At 41.3% G+C, this 18,178-nt stretch overlaps 1 protein-coding gene across 1 annotated transcript in view; it reads right to left on the reverse strand.

Moving 5' to 3' along the window:
* Positions 1–693: 693 nt before the first annotated feature.
* Positions 694–18,178, reverse strand: part of LOC140167905 (arylsulfatase B-like) — a 28,851-nt gene continuing 11,366 nt past the window's right edge. The window contains exons 2-7 of the mRNA XM_072191195.1: positions 12,378–12,564; positions 11,425–11,597; positions 10,446–10,689; positions 6,583–6,838; positions 2,284–2,472; positions 694–1,798 (exon numbers count right to left, since the gene is read on the reverse strand). Of these exons, the coding sequence (XP_072047296.1) occupies positions 2,346–2,472; positions 6,583–6,838; positions 10,446–10,689; positions 11,425–11,597; positions 12,378–12,564 (987 nt within the window). The 3' untranslated portion in view covers positions 694–1,798; positions 2,284–2,345. The remainder of the gene's footprint in view (positions 1,799–2,283; positions 2,473–6,582; positions 6,839–10,445; positions 10,690–11,424; positions 11,598–12,377; positions 12,565–18,178) is intronic.

The raw sequence follows: 18,178 nt of genomic DNA on the forward strand, positions 1-18,178 counted from the left end.
TCGCTCACGGGCGGCCATGGGCAAGGCGTGCGTTTTTTGTGGTAATAACAGTGATCTTCATAAAGTCTGCACAAAGTAACGCCGCTGTTTTAGATACGCCTAATAATTGTGTGCACAATATTTCAACATAGAGAGAAGGATGATTTACACACATTTTGATACCCTATTTGTCAAATGTCGTTCAATATTAACAACACAGTAGTACTTTTAAAGAAAAATACCCGAATTTAAAAGTTGCCGTTTACAGCGATCAATGGTCATTACGCAAGCATGTTGGCACGTAAAACCCTCCATTTCATGATTTATCTTCGTGCTGACTTCAAACTTGTCAAATCAATACAAATAGTTGCAACTTTTAAATTCGGGTATTTTTCTATAAAAACACTGCTGTGTTGTGAAATTGAACAAATGGGGTATCAAAATGTGCGTAAATAAATCATCCTTCTAATGTTGAAATTTTGTGAACACAATTATTTAGTTCAGCTGCGTTACTTTTGTGCACTGGTCGTTAGGTGAGTGTAATAATCGCATAGACGTTTAAGGGTAGATGCGGTATTGTTGGTCGAAGCAGCCAAAAAATCGATTTTTATTGTCTAAATCAATATGTTATTGAAAAATAACACTTTGATGTTTTGCAAAAGTTCATTCTACAAATCATATACTTTGAAAACTTGCTTAATTTATTGTTGTTAATGAGTTATGTACATTTTACAAAAGTGTTGTTGTTTCAACCCTCTTTACAACATAACTCAAGAATCACAGGACCTATAAAAGCATTTTTGTGATATTTGAATTCTTCTACACGCTCGCAAGGAAATGAGCAATGCAATTTTTGCCGAAGCTCACTACCATTCGCAAGATGTTGTGAACTACCAAATCGCAACACTTTAAAATAGTGTATTACCTTAATGTATCGCATCTCATGGACTGACTGGCACAACGTAGACATATTACAAACAGCAGAATGTGTCTGAAATTCCTTGTCTTAACTGTGAAAAATCTTACATAGGGGAAATCGCTAGAGTATTCGGAACGCGCCTCAAAGAACACAAGACTGAAGCTGGCAGAGCCTCAATTCACAAGATCACAGAGAAAAGCCTAGGTCATAGGAGAGGTAAATAAATCGGCCATACCGGAACACAAACCAAGTCATAGGTTGGGAAGACGAAAATATCAGAGACAAAGAGCGAATCAGAAAGTGAAGACACATCCAACCCCACATTTATGACCAATTACTCCTCTCCAAAACGCCACCAACATTAAATTACAGCAGGGAACAGACGAGCAGTGGTGAGTTGCCGGGAGAGTTGATCAGTCAATTTGAGAAAGTACTACGTTGTAGTACGAAACGTCATTGAGGTATGTTTAACATCTTTATACCGAAATACTTTTGGATCATTATTGTAATACTTAAGTGGTTGCAGATGACGTAATTGGACAGGACATGACGTCAGAGATAACAAAGGTAATGTTCCGCCTTATTCTGGACATTATAGACGTTATTGACCAAAAACTCATCATGGTAGCCACGGACCCCATGCCCCTTGCGCACGAGCAGTTGACCTTGCTGTTTTATCTATACTACGTCTGGGCTGGGCAGATTTCCTGTTATAGTATCCAATACGACCCATTAATTTATTCACGATGTGTGGGTATGTCGATGCTAGGTTTTCCCTCTCTAGAGGGTCGTGTGCGATGTTGTATAGTCGTATATGGATTCGTTTGTCGTCGTATCGCAGCATCGGAATGGAGCGCCCTCTTGCTTCAGGTGACTTTTCCCAAAATCCCGAACGGACATCTGAGAAATAAAAACAAACACACAAAAAATATGATATGAAGGGATTCTGTAAATACAAAGTAAGTGATATGAACAAGGCCCGGGAACAAAGACAACTACACTTTGCAAAGACCTTTCGCACTGGCCAACCGGTCGCGTAAATTACGCCTGCGTTACGCAGAACTGGCAAAGTAATTGTTCGCGGGCACCTCAACCCAGACCTCTACTTGGTGCCGGCGTGGAAGCGAGGCCTGACTTCGGCATAGCCGGAGAATGTAGTTTTGGCCACGGTCTAGCCACTTCTTCTGCTGATTCGGTCTGGTGTGGCTCTGGAAAGACACCGTTTGGGTTGTGAAAAAGAGAGGAAATGAAAATAACCAAGGTGCAGCTAAGCATATAAAGTATTGTATTTGAACAAAGGTATTTTACACGAGAGGATTGTATAGCAGATGGTGCAAATAGCCATAGCAGCTGATAGCACCAATCCACTTTCCTGTCGAACTCACCTGCAAATCCTGTAATAAGTTTCCAGTTTCGATACCGAATAGCAGCTTCAGTGGTATACGGATCAAACGGTGATGCAATCTTTCCTCAGGTATTCCCATGATTCCCTTTTAGATTTCCTTTCTTTAGTACTAGGGGTTTGTGTTTTTATATTGTGCAAAATTTCACTGCGTGGTGACAGGCTTCCTTTACTGTGGAAATAACAAAATGTGGAGAAGTATAACTATCAGCATTTTTTGAGTAAATTACACCCTTTGTTGGGCACGGTGCACACTGCCATCGCCCCGATATCTTCATGGCAGGAATCGTCATGATGATAGGTTGAATCCACAGCCACGCATGGCCATTATGCTCCGACCTGTTTGAGACGCATAATGGGCCGAGGGACATCCGACTAAGGCTATTGACAATAGCCTGGTGACTGACCTCTGTAGATGTCAGTGAGCATGGTATACGTCATGACATCATCTGCTTTTAGACTGCTTCCACCAGTGGCCTAGGCTGCGCTATCATCCGTGTATCTTCCGTGACCCGAGTATTTACAAATGAGGGCAATTGTCTTCTTTTTTTTTGTTCGGCACATATAAAATCAGAATTTTTGTCAGTTTTTGAGTTCAAGACGCAACACATATAATAAAGTGCAAGCATCGAAATCGGCTTCTTTAGAATAAATAAATTACGGGAGATATTCATCATTTTCTACCCCGGTGTCCAAAGATTTATCGTCTGAATATCAAATCGTGCATAGCACATTCACGTGTATCGATCCCGAGTATTGAATTTAGTGTCTCTGCTGTACAATGTAATTATTAACCAGGCGATGTCGGTGTGGTGTGTTGTGCCCTTAAATAGTGCCCTTAAGCTAACGACTATCATATCCTTTCAACACATATGATTAAAGTGCAAGCATCGAAATCGACTTCTTTAGAATAAATAAATTACTTGAGATATTCATCATTTTCTACACCGGTATCCAAAGATTTATCGTCTGAATATCAAATCGTGCATAGCACATTCACGTGTATCGATCCCGAGTATTGAATTTAGTGTCTCTGCTGTACAATGTAATTATTAACCAGGCGATGTCGGTGTGCGGTGTTGTGCCCTTATAGTCTCTATGTGTATAAATAGATGCTGGGAAAAAAGTGGGTAAATTTGGTTCACCTCAAGGGGGCGCAGCACTAATTCAGCATCCCATAGGATAACGTGTGAATTCGGCCTACTTCAAGCGCCATTCCTGGCGTCCCTGCAATACTTGGCAAAATAAATTTGATATCAAATTAAAGCTCTGTTTCTCTAGATTCCAAAACTTTTGTCGACATATATCGATGACCATTGACTTTTTTCGCTATTAAAAAAAAAAAAAAAAAATAGCTAAAAATATACTAAACTCACCACTCACATTTCAAGATGGGGTTTCTCTTAATCCGCCACAGAGAATTGCTTTTGAGATCAATTCGTCGGTCGCAACACATAGTGGCGTAGAGTGATTTTCCAAATTTTCCGTTTCACATAGTGGCGTATAGCTTTAGAGCTAACTATTATCCTATAACAGTTATTCCTTGTTAACCATTAAAGACACAGTTTAATAGTTTGAACCTTAAACTTCAATTTCAAATGGAATCGGGCCACTGAGAAATAACAGTGGAGAAGTACAGACCCCGTTACTACTAGCATATCCTTCGAAAACGGTTTGCTCGGAGACGTATTTTGTCCTTCACGTACGCCACTATGTGTTGCGACCGACGAATTGTCCAGTTTTTTTCTGCATGTTATCATTAAAGACACTTGTCGAATTCATATGAGCCAATATTGAGTGATTTTAAGTGAACATGTCGGTAGATATGGTCGCTACAATCTCATATTCACTATGGACTATATTAGCCGAACTTCGTTGTTACATAAAATGCGGAGTGATTTAGTGTTGCGCCCTCTCAAGTTTGGTAGTGACGTAGGTGCGTATTTTGCTCGCCACAGTATCGAATCGCGCGCGTAAAATTAAACGGGCTGAGTGTCCGCGCACGCGTACAGGGGCGGCTTGGCGGCTCGCTTGCGGCGCAACCGTGTAAAAGCATTGACGTCACTACCGAACTTGAGGTGAACCAAATTATAGAGTGGCAGATTCTGACCGGCCCCAAGTCGCTTCAAAAGATAAATGGGTACTACTATCTCCAGACATAATCCTGGTGTTATCTTATTGGTCCTGTAGCTAGCGCATTGGCTATTCTTATTTTTTTACTAATTATTGACTGACCAATTTCAATAATCTTGCTTGAAACTAGTATTTTTAATCTGAGAAATAGGTTTATTATATAAACCGGATGGGCGACACCATTTTTGACCATTTTCAATTGGATTTTTCGACGTGCTCAGCTCGGTTGCGGAAAACAACACCACCATTGCCGTCCACCGAATTGATCAAGAATGTTTAGAGGAGTATTTTGTGATTCAAGCATTCTTTTCTTTCCTTTTAATAGGTATGTCACAGTGGCTGCACAATAATTCTGCCACACTGTGCATGCAAGCATAACAGTGAATTGAAAAGCGCGCGCTTCAAAGTTGACCAATTTTAGAAAACATCATGTTAAAAAATGAATTTCCTCGCAATGCTTCATTTATCCAAAATGTTTGAATTTTTAATATATGGTGTGTGAAGACTTTCCGAGGCTACCATCGGGTCCGCAAAAATTAAATATTGTTTTGTTTAAGAGCTACTGCCTGTTTTTATGGATTTTGAAGATCGCTCATAAATCAGTAAATATAGGCCTATTGATATAAAGGGACCTACCACCATTTAGCTGAAATATTAATCTTTCTTAGCATGTAAATTATTTCCGTCGACAACGAATGACACACTTCCCTTGCCTTGAGTAAAACTAATTAAAAACAAAACATTATCAAAGAAATTTTTAGGGAGTAATTTTCCAAACCACAATAGCTCTAAGCCATTGTGTGTGCCCAAGGCCATACTATTTTTGTATACGCGATACAGTAGAATGGCTGTTCTTTTTACCATTTGTCTTCCCGTGTTAATCCAGATAACAAAATGTTAATTTAAAGTCTCATTGCAAATGAATTTTTATTTTTACTTTTCGGATTTAGCTTTGAGCAATGGTGACACATACCATGTTTACAGAAAAAAATGAAAATTCTATTCCAGACATCGTCAAAATGTCAAACTTTGTATTTTTTGTATTATATTTAAGTAATTAACTGCAGTTTCTTTATTCAACATCATAACAGGTTCATACTTGACAAATTTATGGTGAATGGATAGACTTTCATTAAATATTGAAAAAACCCAAAACTACTCATGCCTAATTTACATAATAATATCATGAATACATAATTAGCTGTAATTAGCTAATTTGCATAATTAATTACTTTTTGTGTATTTTTTGTTATCAATTGAAATAACTTTGTATACATATGTGTGCAAAAAAAAACGCACCCTGATATCATGTACGGTTTTCTATTGGCATCAATTTTGCATATTAATTAGCTGAACTTAGTCATTTTTTCACCTTTAATTTGTCTGCAGATTGGCTGAAATAGCTAAAATAGTATATTTGGTTAATTTATTATAATTATTCAATGATAGATTTTTAAATTTTGTTTTTTTTAACGAAGTACGGAAAGATAGGCATTTAACCTGTGATACTTAAATTAACGCTGCTTTTTCAAGCAAGGGTCCAAATAAACCTTCAAAATCTCGAAATGTGCCAATTTTGTCATTATAGCCATTTGTGGCAGGTTGAGGTTTTAATTCCATTTACGAGCATCTTAAAATTGACACTACATCACAATGCATTGACCGATTTCAATTCCGTTTTTTGATTTTTGATTCTTTAATAAAGCTCATTCATGTAGAAACATTACATAACGTGTTTCTGCTGCGCTTATTTTTGGGGTGATATGCCTAATTTTAAAGACAAATTTCAGTAGATATCCACACAATAAATAAAGCTTATTCACAAAATGCAGTTAATTCCGATTTGCGTTTGCGAATTACGCATGATTATTGTGTATTACAGTGCCCCAAAGGTGTTGTAATTTTGTTCTGTTAACCAGAATATAATTCAAATTTGACGATATTTTGCAAAACGAATTAATCTGCCAGATATTTTTTTTATACATATACATTAGCCAGAGATTTCCAGTGGTATAAAAATCTTAACTTTTTGGAGAAAAAGTCATGGGGATGAGGCTGTGGATCACGAAAGCCCTTGAAGTTCATTGGTTTACAGAATCAATTCCAATCATTTCGAATTATTAGCTAATTCAAATAATAATGCACTTACGAGATAGTAGGCCACAGATTCATTCCATCCAGTGGTAATCGTCCATCCCTTGTTTTACCTCCGGCCACCCCTTCAACTAATGTAGGAAACCAATCACTGACGTGCATGAGGCCATTTTGGATTGTTCCAACTACTCTGGTAGGTAAAAGTGGACTATTCACCAATCCAACTGCCTTTATACCGCCTTCAAACAATGCGCCTTTTCTTCCACGTAGCGGCCAATTATTTCCTGCACCAGATCCCCTACCGCCATTATCTGTTTTAAAAGTACACAAATAAATAATAGCTGATCCTGGTTGTTGTTGAATGTTTAATACTTTGGGTATCCGCACCTACGCTGTAATAGTCCCTGTGTTAAATGGTTTATGGAATGCCTGGGGCCTTCGTGATCAGCGATAATCTGTCAACTGAGCTAAAGGTGGGCTTACACGATGAAATTTCCATTGCAAGGCCTATTACTTAGTGGGTGAGATTATGTGCTCACTGACCATGAAGCTAAGCAATTGAACAAAATACACGGAGCAATGGGTGGCCTTGCAATTCCTTGAGCGTGCTCATAGGTTTGGGGATATACTCAAAACATAAGTAGTGGCTAATGATTTTCGTAATCATATCCAAATGGCTCATGTGTTGTCCTGAAAGCAAAAGATTGCCATCCTCTCCTGTATATCTATACAATTTTCCATAAAGAAAAGGCTATGGAAAACTAAGATCAAAAGGGCTAAACACCACCACCACCAACAACATAGACCTACAAGTGTATTATAATGTAGCATGTGCACACATTTACCATGTTGTGGATGGTGAATCAAGCTGGTCCCTACACATTCCCAAATGAATGCAGTGTCCAGCCGGTGTTCATTCAGCTGATTGGCTGAAGGAGGTTAGATTGCATGCAACAACCTTGAAAGTAGAGCATGTCTCTACCTTTTTGCCTGTTGCTTGGGGGATTAATTTGCCTGATGCTTGGGGGATTAATTCCTTGCAAATCCAAAATACACGGAGCAATCTTTTTCCAAGGTCTGTGCAACAGGCAATTGCATGGAAAATTGCATCGTGTAAGCCGGCCTTAAGACCCTGTTGGTTTGGCATAGTGCATTAATAAGCTTTAATACATTTTGACAAGGTAAAGGTTCATGCCGTATCATTCATACGACAGAAATCGGATTGAATCTACCATAGATTGATAACACATATATTGGAATATTCCATGCCCTCGCCTAAGCGGCCTTGAATTCAGCTGACGCCAATACAGCGTTCGGACGTGGCGACATCGCTCATCTGAGCGTACACGGAGTATTGCGCTATTTTTGAGTTCGCTCATGCACCCCTTACTTATGTCGACCCCCATTGGCAAGATGCCTACCTGCCGCGGTATGAGTCTATGACTCTTTCGCCAGGGCGAAGCAGTGATATTTCTTGATGGCTGAAATAGACCATAGACGACCATTTCTTTTCATTCAAAGCACCGGTGGCGCCGACAACCATATATCAGGATATGGGAGCACGTGCCTTATCGACCTTCTTAGCAGTAGCATGGTTGACGATAATTTTTTTTCCACTATCCGCCTGGCAGCAGAGTAATTTCAACCCCAGTTTGGGCTTTCAACATAAACACGGTCACTAGTGGCCCTAGTCTGTGGCCCTCACTGACTTGGCGAGCCCGATAATGGTTCCAGCCAAGTAAATAGGATTCAGGTGATGATCATGAGGGCCTTGAACAAGGCTAGTCAATAATAGTCATTCTGGTAAGGAGGTATGTGAGCATAACCCGGTCACACAATAATGAGACCGTCCCACTTTGGCCCACTGTATTGAGATCAACCTAGTCCCCTTACAAAAATGATCATATGAGTCATTCTACAACTGGTTTTAAAATGATCATATTCATAATTTTAGTGCAGTGATAGCGCCGTTTGTGTTTTTCAATTTACTTATGGTTTTGCAATTAAAAAAAAAGGGGGGATTTTTTTGTAAATTTTAAAAACAGAATTTTAAAGTTTTTTAAACGTGAAAAAAATGTTGGGCCCAAAACATAAAGCACCAACACTTGCGGCATGACTGGGTCGCCGACTTCTATAATTATAACTAATGGCGTTCCAATATAGAAGAGCCCCGCAGGGTATAAAAGCATGGTGAATGAAATGGATGAGGTTATAGACAGTCCGTCATCCACGGTCCTTCATTTTATACTTAGAGACAGTCCGTCACCCATTTTAAACTTGTACATTTTGCAGGAAAACTCTGATACTTAATATTGGGGTTTTTTTCTGTTTGTTTTTTTGTTTTGTTTTGGGTTTGTTTGTGTTTTTTGCCTTGTTTTCCAGCTTAACTCTCCGCCACGCCCCCAGGATGCTTTAACTTAACATTTTGTTTCTGTTAAATATAACTTCAAAACGTTGTATATACGACATAATAACAACAGATGGCGCTATCACTTCACTTAGATGATTTATAATCATTTTAAGACCAGTTGTAGAATGATTAATAATCATTTTAGTAGTAGAGAAACTGGGTTGACTAAGATATGTGCAAAACAAAGAGTGCCTTACAAAACAAATTATACTTATCTGGTGATACCTGCGTCCCAACACCGATTGGGCTCACTCTGGCCTCAGTCTTCATGATAATACATGTACTAGTACCACATAGATTGGTGTCAGGACGCAGGTAGACTATGCCATAGTCTATTTTTGATGTTAATCATGATGAAAGCATTCAGTTGAACTTGAAATTATACTGATATTAATTACATCAAAATACTAGTATAAAATTGTTATGAAAAAGTTTATATAATTATATTAGTGACAGTAAAAGGTAAAGTGTATGTAGGCTTATATTATTGAATGCAACATATCATAATGTCATAATTGTATTGGCACTTCAATACTGAACAATTCTGATTTTAGAATCTGCCAGTTTATTAATCGCGAAATTCCAGGTTAAAAATAGACTATGGACTTTTGATTTTAAACGGGATTTTGAATGGGCAAAGTCCCTAACACTCACACTGTCAATCATACTTGTTTATCAATCAAATTTAACCACAAGCAAATACGAGACGCGTTCATGCACTTATTGACGCGTTCATGCAATTACACAACACAAAGGCGGGGTAGGCCACATACTTGTGTACCATGTAGTTATTAATGGTAATGGCAGGTACCCGGAGGATTTAAACCATAACGAGATCGGGGCGACCAATCACAAGCCAGATCCATTTAAAGATGCATTACATCAATGCCAATTTTAGTAGGCCAGATTTCCGACAATCTCATCCATAGAAGCTCATAGACATCCGTGTTAAGCATGAAAACCGCAATCCAATGTCAGTAGTCCACTTGGGAGGCTAACAAACAGAGGGAGTAGGGTGACTGAAAAGAACAGATGTGAAAATCTATCAATTGTGCACACATTAATTAAATCAGAGTTTTAAGCTTAAATACAATATCCAGAGTATGCACAATGGGCAAGTGGACTACGGGGTAGTCTAGGACGCAGGGTATCAATTCCACTTAAGTAAATACTGTATAATTGTTTGTTGTTGCAGGTTTTTGGTTTTTTTTCGGGGTGGGAGGTCAGAGTGGACAGCCATAAGTAGAGTTATTCGTCTTGTACTGCTCTCAAAACTAAGCCCCGGGGTGAGGGTTCTTTACAAAAAGCACCCAAATAGCACCAAAATTTGCTTACTTGGGTGCTTTTAAGGCCGGCCACTTTTTGTGCCCAAAGCCTAAATGGGCACATTGGTTTTCACTGAAAACCCACCTATCGATAACCCAAAGTCACTGAGAAGGTACCCCAAAACCGTGGTAAATCCACGTACACCTTCAACCAGAGAGAACCCCTCCGTGACCTACGCTTACCTGATGTGAAAACGAGAACAGTATTATTCCAGATTCCTGCATCTTTCAACGTTTCTGTCACTGTATGTACACTATCATCAAGCGATTTCACCAAGCCAAGATAATCCCTCCGTAAACTACTTATCCTTTTTTTCGCCATTGCATTCCAGATATCAGGATGCTCCAACATATAGCCAGTCTGGTATTTTCTTAACGCCTCCATTGGTGAGTGCGGGGCTTGGTGGGAGAGGTATAAAAATAACGGCTGAAAGGATTGAATATAGAGTTTTCTATTACATGAATATATATTTTGAACAGATATGATAGTCGTTAGCTTGCGTCTTGAGAAAGAACCGTGCGTCTTGAGTCAAAAACTGACAATAATTCTAGCTAATTCTGATTTATATGTGCCGAATTATATAGCGCAGTGTATAGGCCAATCGTTGAGGTAGTCTAAAAGAATATGACCTATGGCGTCCATGCTCGACCCACACATCAGAGAGGTCAGTAACCGGCTAATCGGGGCTATTGTCAGTAGCCTTAGTCAGATGTCCTTCGGCCCATTATGCGACTCAAACTATTAAACAGGTCGATACAAAATGGCCATGCGTGGCGGTGGATTCAACCTACCATGGCGATTTCTGCCATGAAGATATCGGGGCGATGACACTGTGGGGCGTAGCTAGAGGTTGTAGCGCCCAGGGCCATGGATACTTAACCCCCCCCCTCAATTCTGGAAAGAACTTGCGCGCGTAAATTTGCACAGATACACACCACTCATTAATTTTGGTTATAATGAAATTGGATTTCCGTCTTAAATTGATCTTTCAAATGACCATTTGCGCGGAAATTTTGACTTTCATCGCTTTGAGGGGTCGTAGAATCGATGCGGGATTGGTCAATTCGGCGCATCTCTAGTGTGATGCAGAAGAATTTGGAGTATAAATTGATCCAGATCCAGATCCAGCAAATCTTACAGTATAATAACTTAGATACGTACCTGACTGCTATTGTGATTGGTAATGATGTTAACGGCATGTTGTGTATACAGTTCTGATGAGTAGATGTGGTTACTCTCATTAGAGTAGCTCCATTCGGCCGACTCATTAGTAAAGAGAGCATTAATATTCGCACGAGTCTGATCAATATGAGTCGCATGTCCCATGAGGATACCTAAATCAACAGATAGAGATAAGATTTTTATCCGTCATAAAAAAAACCGCACGCGTTTACGCCCAAACGACCAAATGTTTACCCCAGCACCTTACACCCGGGGTAGGACCGGCCGTCAAAGATGACCATATATAGAGGGGTTTCTACAGTAAAATCAATGATTTTCATTTCAACCTTATAAAAATATTCCAAGAGCTACTCACTTTTTACTTGTTGAAATAATCATTTCCTTTTATATTGAGGAGAAAATTCGGTGAAAATCGCATTTTATAGAATTTTGCCTATACTATTGTACATAGCCAGAATTTTGCAAATTTGCATGGGCGCCCTCACATTATGACGTCATAGCGATATTCATTGATTAATATATACGGGTGGGAACTGGTAAATCGTTTACATTTCACCATGGCGTTAATTTCCAATTGTTTTATTATTTATGATTCCATAATAGCTCATAATAGGCTTAAACAATTGCCGGAACTCCATACTGCGAAAGAGTCTAATGGATACGAGTGACCGCGCTATTCAAAACTATTTATCCAACAGGTGCGGGTGAAACAGAGATCAGATACAAGTTTTGTATGTAATAATAATGATTGGGTTTGACATCCCTGTTTGTAGGGTCTTTGCACAGAGAGATTTATTAAGTAGGATGCGTATTTCTAATTCTCTGAAAGGATTGTTTTGTTCTGCGTTAACATTATCATGTCGTCCGTAACAACTATATTTCTTGTCACATCTCCGTGAACAGTTTCTACGAAAATATGTCTATATACTTACCAATGAAAGATTCGAACCCGCGACGTGTTGGTAAACACGCAGGTCTTGAGAAGCCTAGATGCCATTTTCCTACAGCATGAGTGGCGTAGCCTAAGTCTCGTAATTTCTCGGATAGTGTAGTCTCGTCTAATGGTAAACAGGTTGAGTCCCCAACGTCAATATTTCCAACTTGTAATCCTAGTCGGATCTATTAGAAAAATATAACATTATTATTATTATAGGTAGTTAAAATTTCGAACCTATAACCGGTCGCGGTCGGTCCGTCGGTGAGGTCACTTATCTCATCTACTCCCCGCAAATTGCCCATAGTCCTCCCTTGTAAAAGAGTGAAAAACACACTCTTCAAAACAGTGAATCCACTCTTTCAAGGTATGCAATAAGGGACATTACTCCAAACAAAGCAACTAAGAAACATACTGATAAAATAAATATTGCACACTAAGCAAGTTCTAGAGCTTCTTGACTCTTGATGGTATAAAATCACTCATTTTCTGGAGGAAACAGGATTTTTCCTGTATTAATCCATTGGAGAGGAGGAGCACTTCCGTGTACTCAAGATCTCCTTCGTTATTGTTTCATTAATAGCACATTATTGGCTTTGGATATCGACTAGTTCACAGTTACCTCTATTTAAAAGCGCATAGACACATTACAGAGCCTACCACAACTCTCTTCATAAAATCTACCACGAGAAACACTTACTCCTATCTTTTATACCAAAATAGTAGTGGAAAGTCGCAGCTATGATTTTTCCTGCGTGATGCAATACAATAGGACATGGAGAGTGAGGGTCTGGTGGGGTATTAGAGAGAGTGTGGGCCAGTCTGGTGGTGTTTTAGAGAGATTGATGGTCTGATGGGGTATAAGAGAGAGTGAAGGCTTGGTAGTGGAAAGTCGCAGCTATGATTTTTCCTGCGTGATGCAATACAATAGGACATGGAGAGTGAGGGTCTGGTGGGGTATTAGAGAGAGTGTGGGCCAGTCTGGTGGTGTTTTAGAGAGAGTGAGTGTATAGTGGAGTATAAGAGAGAGTGAAGGCTTGGTGGGTATTAGAGAGAGTATGGGTCAGCCTGGTGGTGTTTTAGAGCGAGTGAGTTTCTGGTGGAGTATAAGAGAGAGTGAGGGTCTGGTGGGGTATCAGAGAGAGTGTGGTCCAGTCTGGTGGTGTTTTAGAGAGAGTGATGGTCTGGTGGGGTATAAATGAGAGTGAAGGCTTGGCAGTGTATTAGAGAGAGTGTGGGCCAGTCTAGTGTTATGAGCATTACATGTATATCAAATGAAAGTTTAAAACAAGGGGTTTCACTTGGTGCTCACCAAGTTTTCGTTTGTGAATAGGGGAAGGGGGTTACGTGTGGTCACGGGCATAGATATTCGTGTTTGGTCAAACACAACTGTGGTTTCTAGTTGAATTTGTTTTTTCTGATCAAAACGGGATTCCCTTTAAATGTTTATAAACACAAACTCTTCTCTCTTAATGTAAAATTTTAGAGTGAATTTTCACTCTTATAAAGAGTGACTCTAGGGACCAGTCCTTGAAGAGTGAAAATCACTCTTTGCAAAGAGTGAAAATATTTCACTCTCAAAAGAGTGCTTTCAAACTCTTAAAAAGACTGAAACGCACTCTCAAAAGAGGGGAAATGAAGTGACTCTCACTCCAAAAACGTGGTAATTCACTCTTATTTTTAGAGTGGATTATATTACTCTCTTGTCACTCGAATAGGAGCCAATTTTACTCGATAAGATTGAAAATCAGTTTACTCTTGACAGGGAGTGAAAATTTCACTCTTTTACATTTAGAGAGTTGCATGATTAAAAGGGTGTTCCCACCTCTCATGAAATAGCTTTAAATTATAAACCAAGATAAATAATCAAATTAAATTACTCATGGCACATTACATGACATAACGTTCAATAACTTACCGGGTATCGTCCTGTGAGCAGGGAAGCTCGAGTTGGAGTACATCAATAACTTACCGGGTATCGTCCTGTGAGCAGGGAAGCTCGAGTTGGAGTACATCAATAACTTACCGGGTATCGTCCTGTGAGCAGGGATGCTCGAGTTGGAGTACATCAATAACTTACCGGGTATCGTCCTGTGAGCAGGGATGCTCGAGTTGGAGTACATCAATAACTTACCGGGTATCGTCCTGTGAGCAGGGAAGCTCGAGTTGGAGTACATCAATAACTTACCGGGTATCGTCCTGTGAGTAGGGAAGCTCGAGTTGGAGTACATCAATAACTTACCGGGTATCGTCCTGTGAGCAGGGAAGCTCGAGTTGGAGTACATCAATAACTTACGGGTATCGTCCTGTGAGCAGGGAAGCTCGAGTTGGAGTACATCAATAACTTACCGGGTATCGTCCTGTGAGCAGGGAAGCTCGAGTTGGAGTACATCAATAACTTACCGGGTATCGTCCTGTGAGCAGGGAAGCTCGAGTTGGAGTACATCAATAACTTACCGGGTATCGTCCTGTGAGCAGGGATGCTCGAGTTGGAGTACATCAATAATTTACCGGGTATCGTCCTGTGAGCAGGGAAGCTCGAGTTGGAGTACATCAATAACTTACCGGGTATCGTCCTGTGAGTAGGGAAGCTCGAGTTGGAGTACATCAATAACTTACCGGGTATCGTCCTGTGAGCAGGGATGCTCGAGTTGGAGTACATCAATAACTTACCGGGTATCGTCCTGTGAGCAGGGAAGCTCGAGTTGGAGTACATCAATAACTTACCGGGTATCGTCCTGTGAGCAGGGATGCTCGAGTTGGAGTACATCAATAACTTACCGGGTATCGTCCTGTGAGTAGGGAAGCTCGAGTTGGAGTACATCAATAACTTACCGGGTATCGTCCTGTGAGCAGGGATGCTCGAGTTGGAGTACATCAATAACTTACCGGGTATCGTCCTGTGAGCAGGGATGCTCGAGTTGGAGTACATCAATAACTTACCGGGTATCGTCCTGTGAGTAGGGAAGCACGAGTTGGAGTACATCAATAACTTACCGGGTATCGTCCTGTGAGTAGGGAAGCACGAGTTGGAGTACATCAATAACTTACCTGGTATCGTCCTGTGAGCAGGGATGCTCGAGTTGGAGTACATCAATAACTTACCGGGTATCGTCCTGTGAGCAGGGATGCTCGAGTTGGAGTACATCAATAACTTACCGGGTATCGTCCTGTGAGTAGGGAAGCACGAGTTGGAGTACATCAATAACTTACGGGTATCGTCCTGTGAGCAGGGATGCTCGAGTTGGAGTACATCAATAACTTACCGGGTATCGTCCTGTGAGCAGGGATGCTCGAGTTGGAGTACATCAATAACTTACCGGGTATCGTCCTGTGAGCAGGGAAGCTCGAGTTGGAGTACATCAATAACTTACCGGGTATCGTCCTGTGAGCAGGGAAGCTCGAGTTGGAGTACATCAATAACTTACCGGGTATCGTCCTGTGAGCAGGGATGCTCGAGTTGGAGTACATCAATAACTTACCGGGTATCGTCCTGTGAGTAGGGAAGCTCGAGTTGGAGTACATCAATAACTTACCGGGTATCGTCCTGTGAGCAGGGAAGCTCGAGTTGGAGTACATCAATAACTTACCGGGTATCGTCCTGTGAGCAGGGATGCTCGAGTTGGAGTACATCAATAACTTACCGGGTATCGTCCTGTGAGTAGGGAAGCTCGAGTTGGAGTACATCAATAACATACCGGGTATCGTCCTGTGAGCAGGGAAGCTCGAGTTGGAGTACATCAATAACTTACCGGGTATCGTCCTGTGAGCAGGGATGCTCGAGTTCGAGTACATCAATAACTTACCGGGTATCGTCCTGTGAGTAGGGAAGCTCGAGTTGGAGTACATCAATATCTTACCGGGTATCGTCCTGTGAGCAGGGATGCTCGAGTTGGAGTACATCAATAACTTACCGGGTATCGTCCTGTGAGCAGGGATGCTCGAGTTGGAGTACATCTATAACTTACCGGGTATCGTCCTGTGAGCAGGGAAGCTCGAGTTAGAGTACATCAATAACTTACCGGGTATCGTCCTGTGAGTAGGGAAGCTCGAGTTGGAGTACATCAATAACTTACCGGGTATCGTCCTGTGAGCAGGGATGCTCGAGTTGGAGTACATCAATAACTTACCGGGTATCGTCCTGTGAGTAGGGAAGCTCGAGTTGGAGTACATCAATAACTTACCGGGTATCGTCCTGTGAGCAGGGATGCTCGAGTTGGAGTACATCAATAACTTACCGGGGATCGTCCTGTGAGGAAGGAAGCTCGAGTTGGAGTACATCAATAACTTACCGGGTATCGTCCTGTGAGTAGGGAAGCACGAGTTGGAGTACATCAATAACTTACCTGGTATCGTCCTGTGAGCAGGGATGCTCGAGTTGGAGTACATCAATAACTTACCGGGTATCGTCCTGTGAGCAGGGATGCTCGAGTTGGAGTACATCAATAACTTACCGGGTATCGTCCTGTGAGTAGGGAAGCACGAGTTGGAGTACATCAATAACTTACCGGGTATCGTCCTGTGAGCAGGGATGCTCGAGTTGGAGTACATCAATAACTTACCGGGTATCGTCCTGTGAGCAGGGATGCTCGAGTTGGAGTACATCAATAACTTACCGGGTATCGTCCTGTGAGCAGGGAAGCTCGAGTTGGAGTACATCAATAACTTACCGGGTATCGTCCTGTGAGCAGGGAAGCTCGAGTTGGAGTACATCAATAACTTACCGGGTATCGTCCTGTGAGCAGGGATGCTCGAGTTGGAGTACATCAATAACTTACCGGGTATCGTCCTGTGAGTAGGGAAGCTCGAGTTGGAGTACATCAATAACTTACCGGGTATCGTCCTGTGAGTAGGGAAGCTCGAGTTGGAGTACATCAATAACTTACCGGGTATCGTCCTGTGAGTAGGGAAGCTCGAGTTGGAGTACATCAATAACTTACCGGGTATCGTCCTGTGAGTAGGGAAGCTCGAGTTGGAGTACATCAATAACTTACCGGGTATCGTCCTGTGAGTAGGGAAGCTCGAGTTGGAGTACATCAATAACTTACCGGGTATCGTCCTGTGAGTAGGGAAGCTCGAGTTGGAGTACATCAATAACTTACCGGGTATCGTCCTGTGAGTAGGGAAGCTCAAGTTGGAGTACATCAATAACTTACCGGGTATCGTCCTGTGAGCAGGGAAGCTCGAGTTGGAGTACATCAATAACTTACCGGGTATCGTCCTGTGAGCAGGGAAGCTCGAGTTGGAGTACATCAATAACTTACTGGGTATCGTCTTGTGAGCAGGGAAGCTCGAGTTGGAGTACATCAATAACTTACGGGTATCGTCCTGTGAGCAGGGAAGTTCGAGTTGGAGTACATCAATAACTTACCGGGTATCGTCCTGTGAGCAGGGAAGTTCGAGTTGGAGTACATCAATAACTTACGGGTATCGTCCTGTGAGCAGGGAAGCTCGAGTTGGAGTACATCAATAACTTACCGGGTATCGTCCTGTGAGCAGGGAAGCTCGAGTTGGAGTACATCAATAACTTACCGGGTATCGTCCTGTGAGCAGGGATGCTCGAGTTGGAGTACATCAATAACTTACCGGGTATCGTCCTGTGAGTAGGGAAGCTCGAGTTGGAGTACATCAATAACTTACCGGGTATCGTCCTGTGAGCAGGGATGCTCGAGTTGGAGTACATCAATAACTTACCGGGTATCGTCCTGTGAGCAGGGATGCTCGAGTTGGAGTACATCAATAACTTACCGGGTATCGTCCTGTGAGCAGGGAAGCTCGAGTTGGAGTACATCAATAACT

Source organism: Amphiura filiformis, chromosome 13 (assembly GCF_039555335.1).
Source record: "Amphiura filiformis chromosome 13, Afil_fr2py, whole genome shotgun sequence".
Classification (NCBI taxonomy): Eukaryota; Metazoa; Echinodermata; class Ophiuroidea; order Amphilepidida; family Amphiuridae; genus Amphiura; species Amphiura filiformis.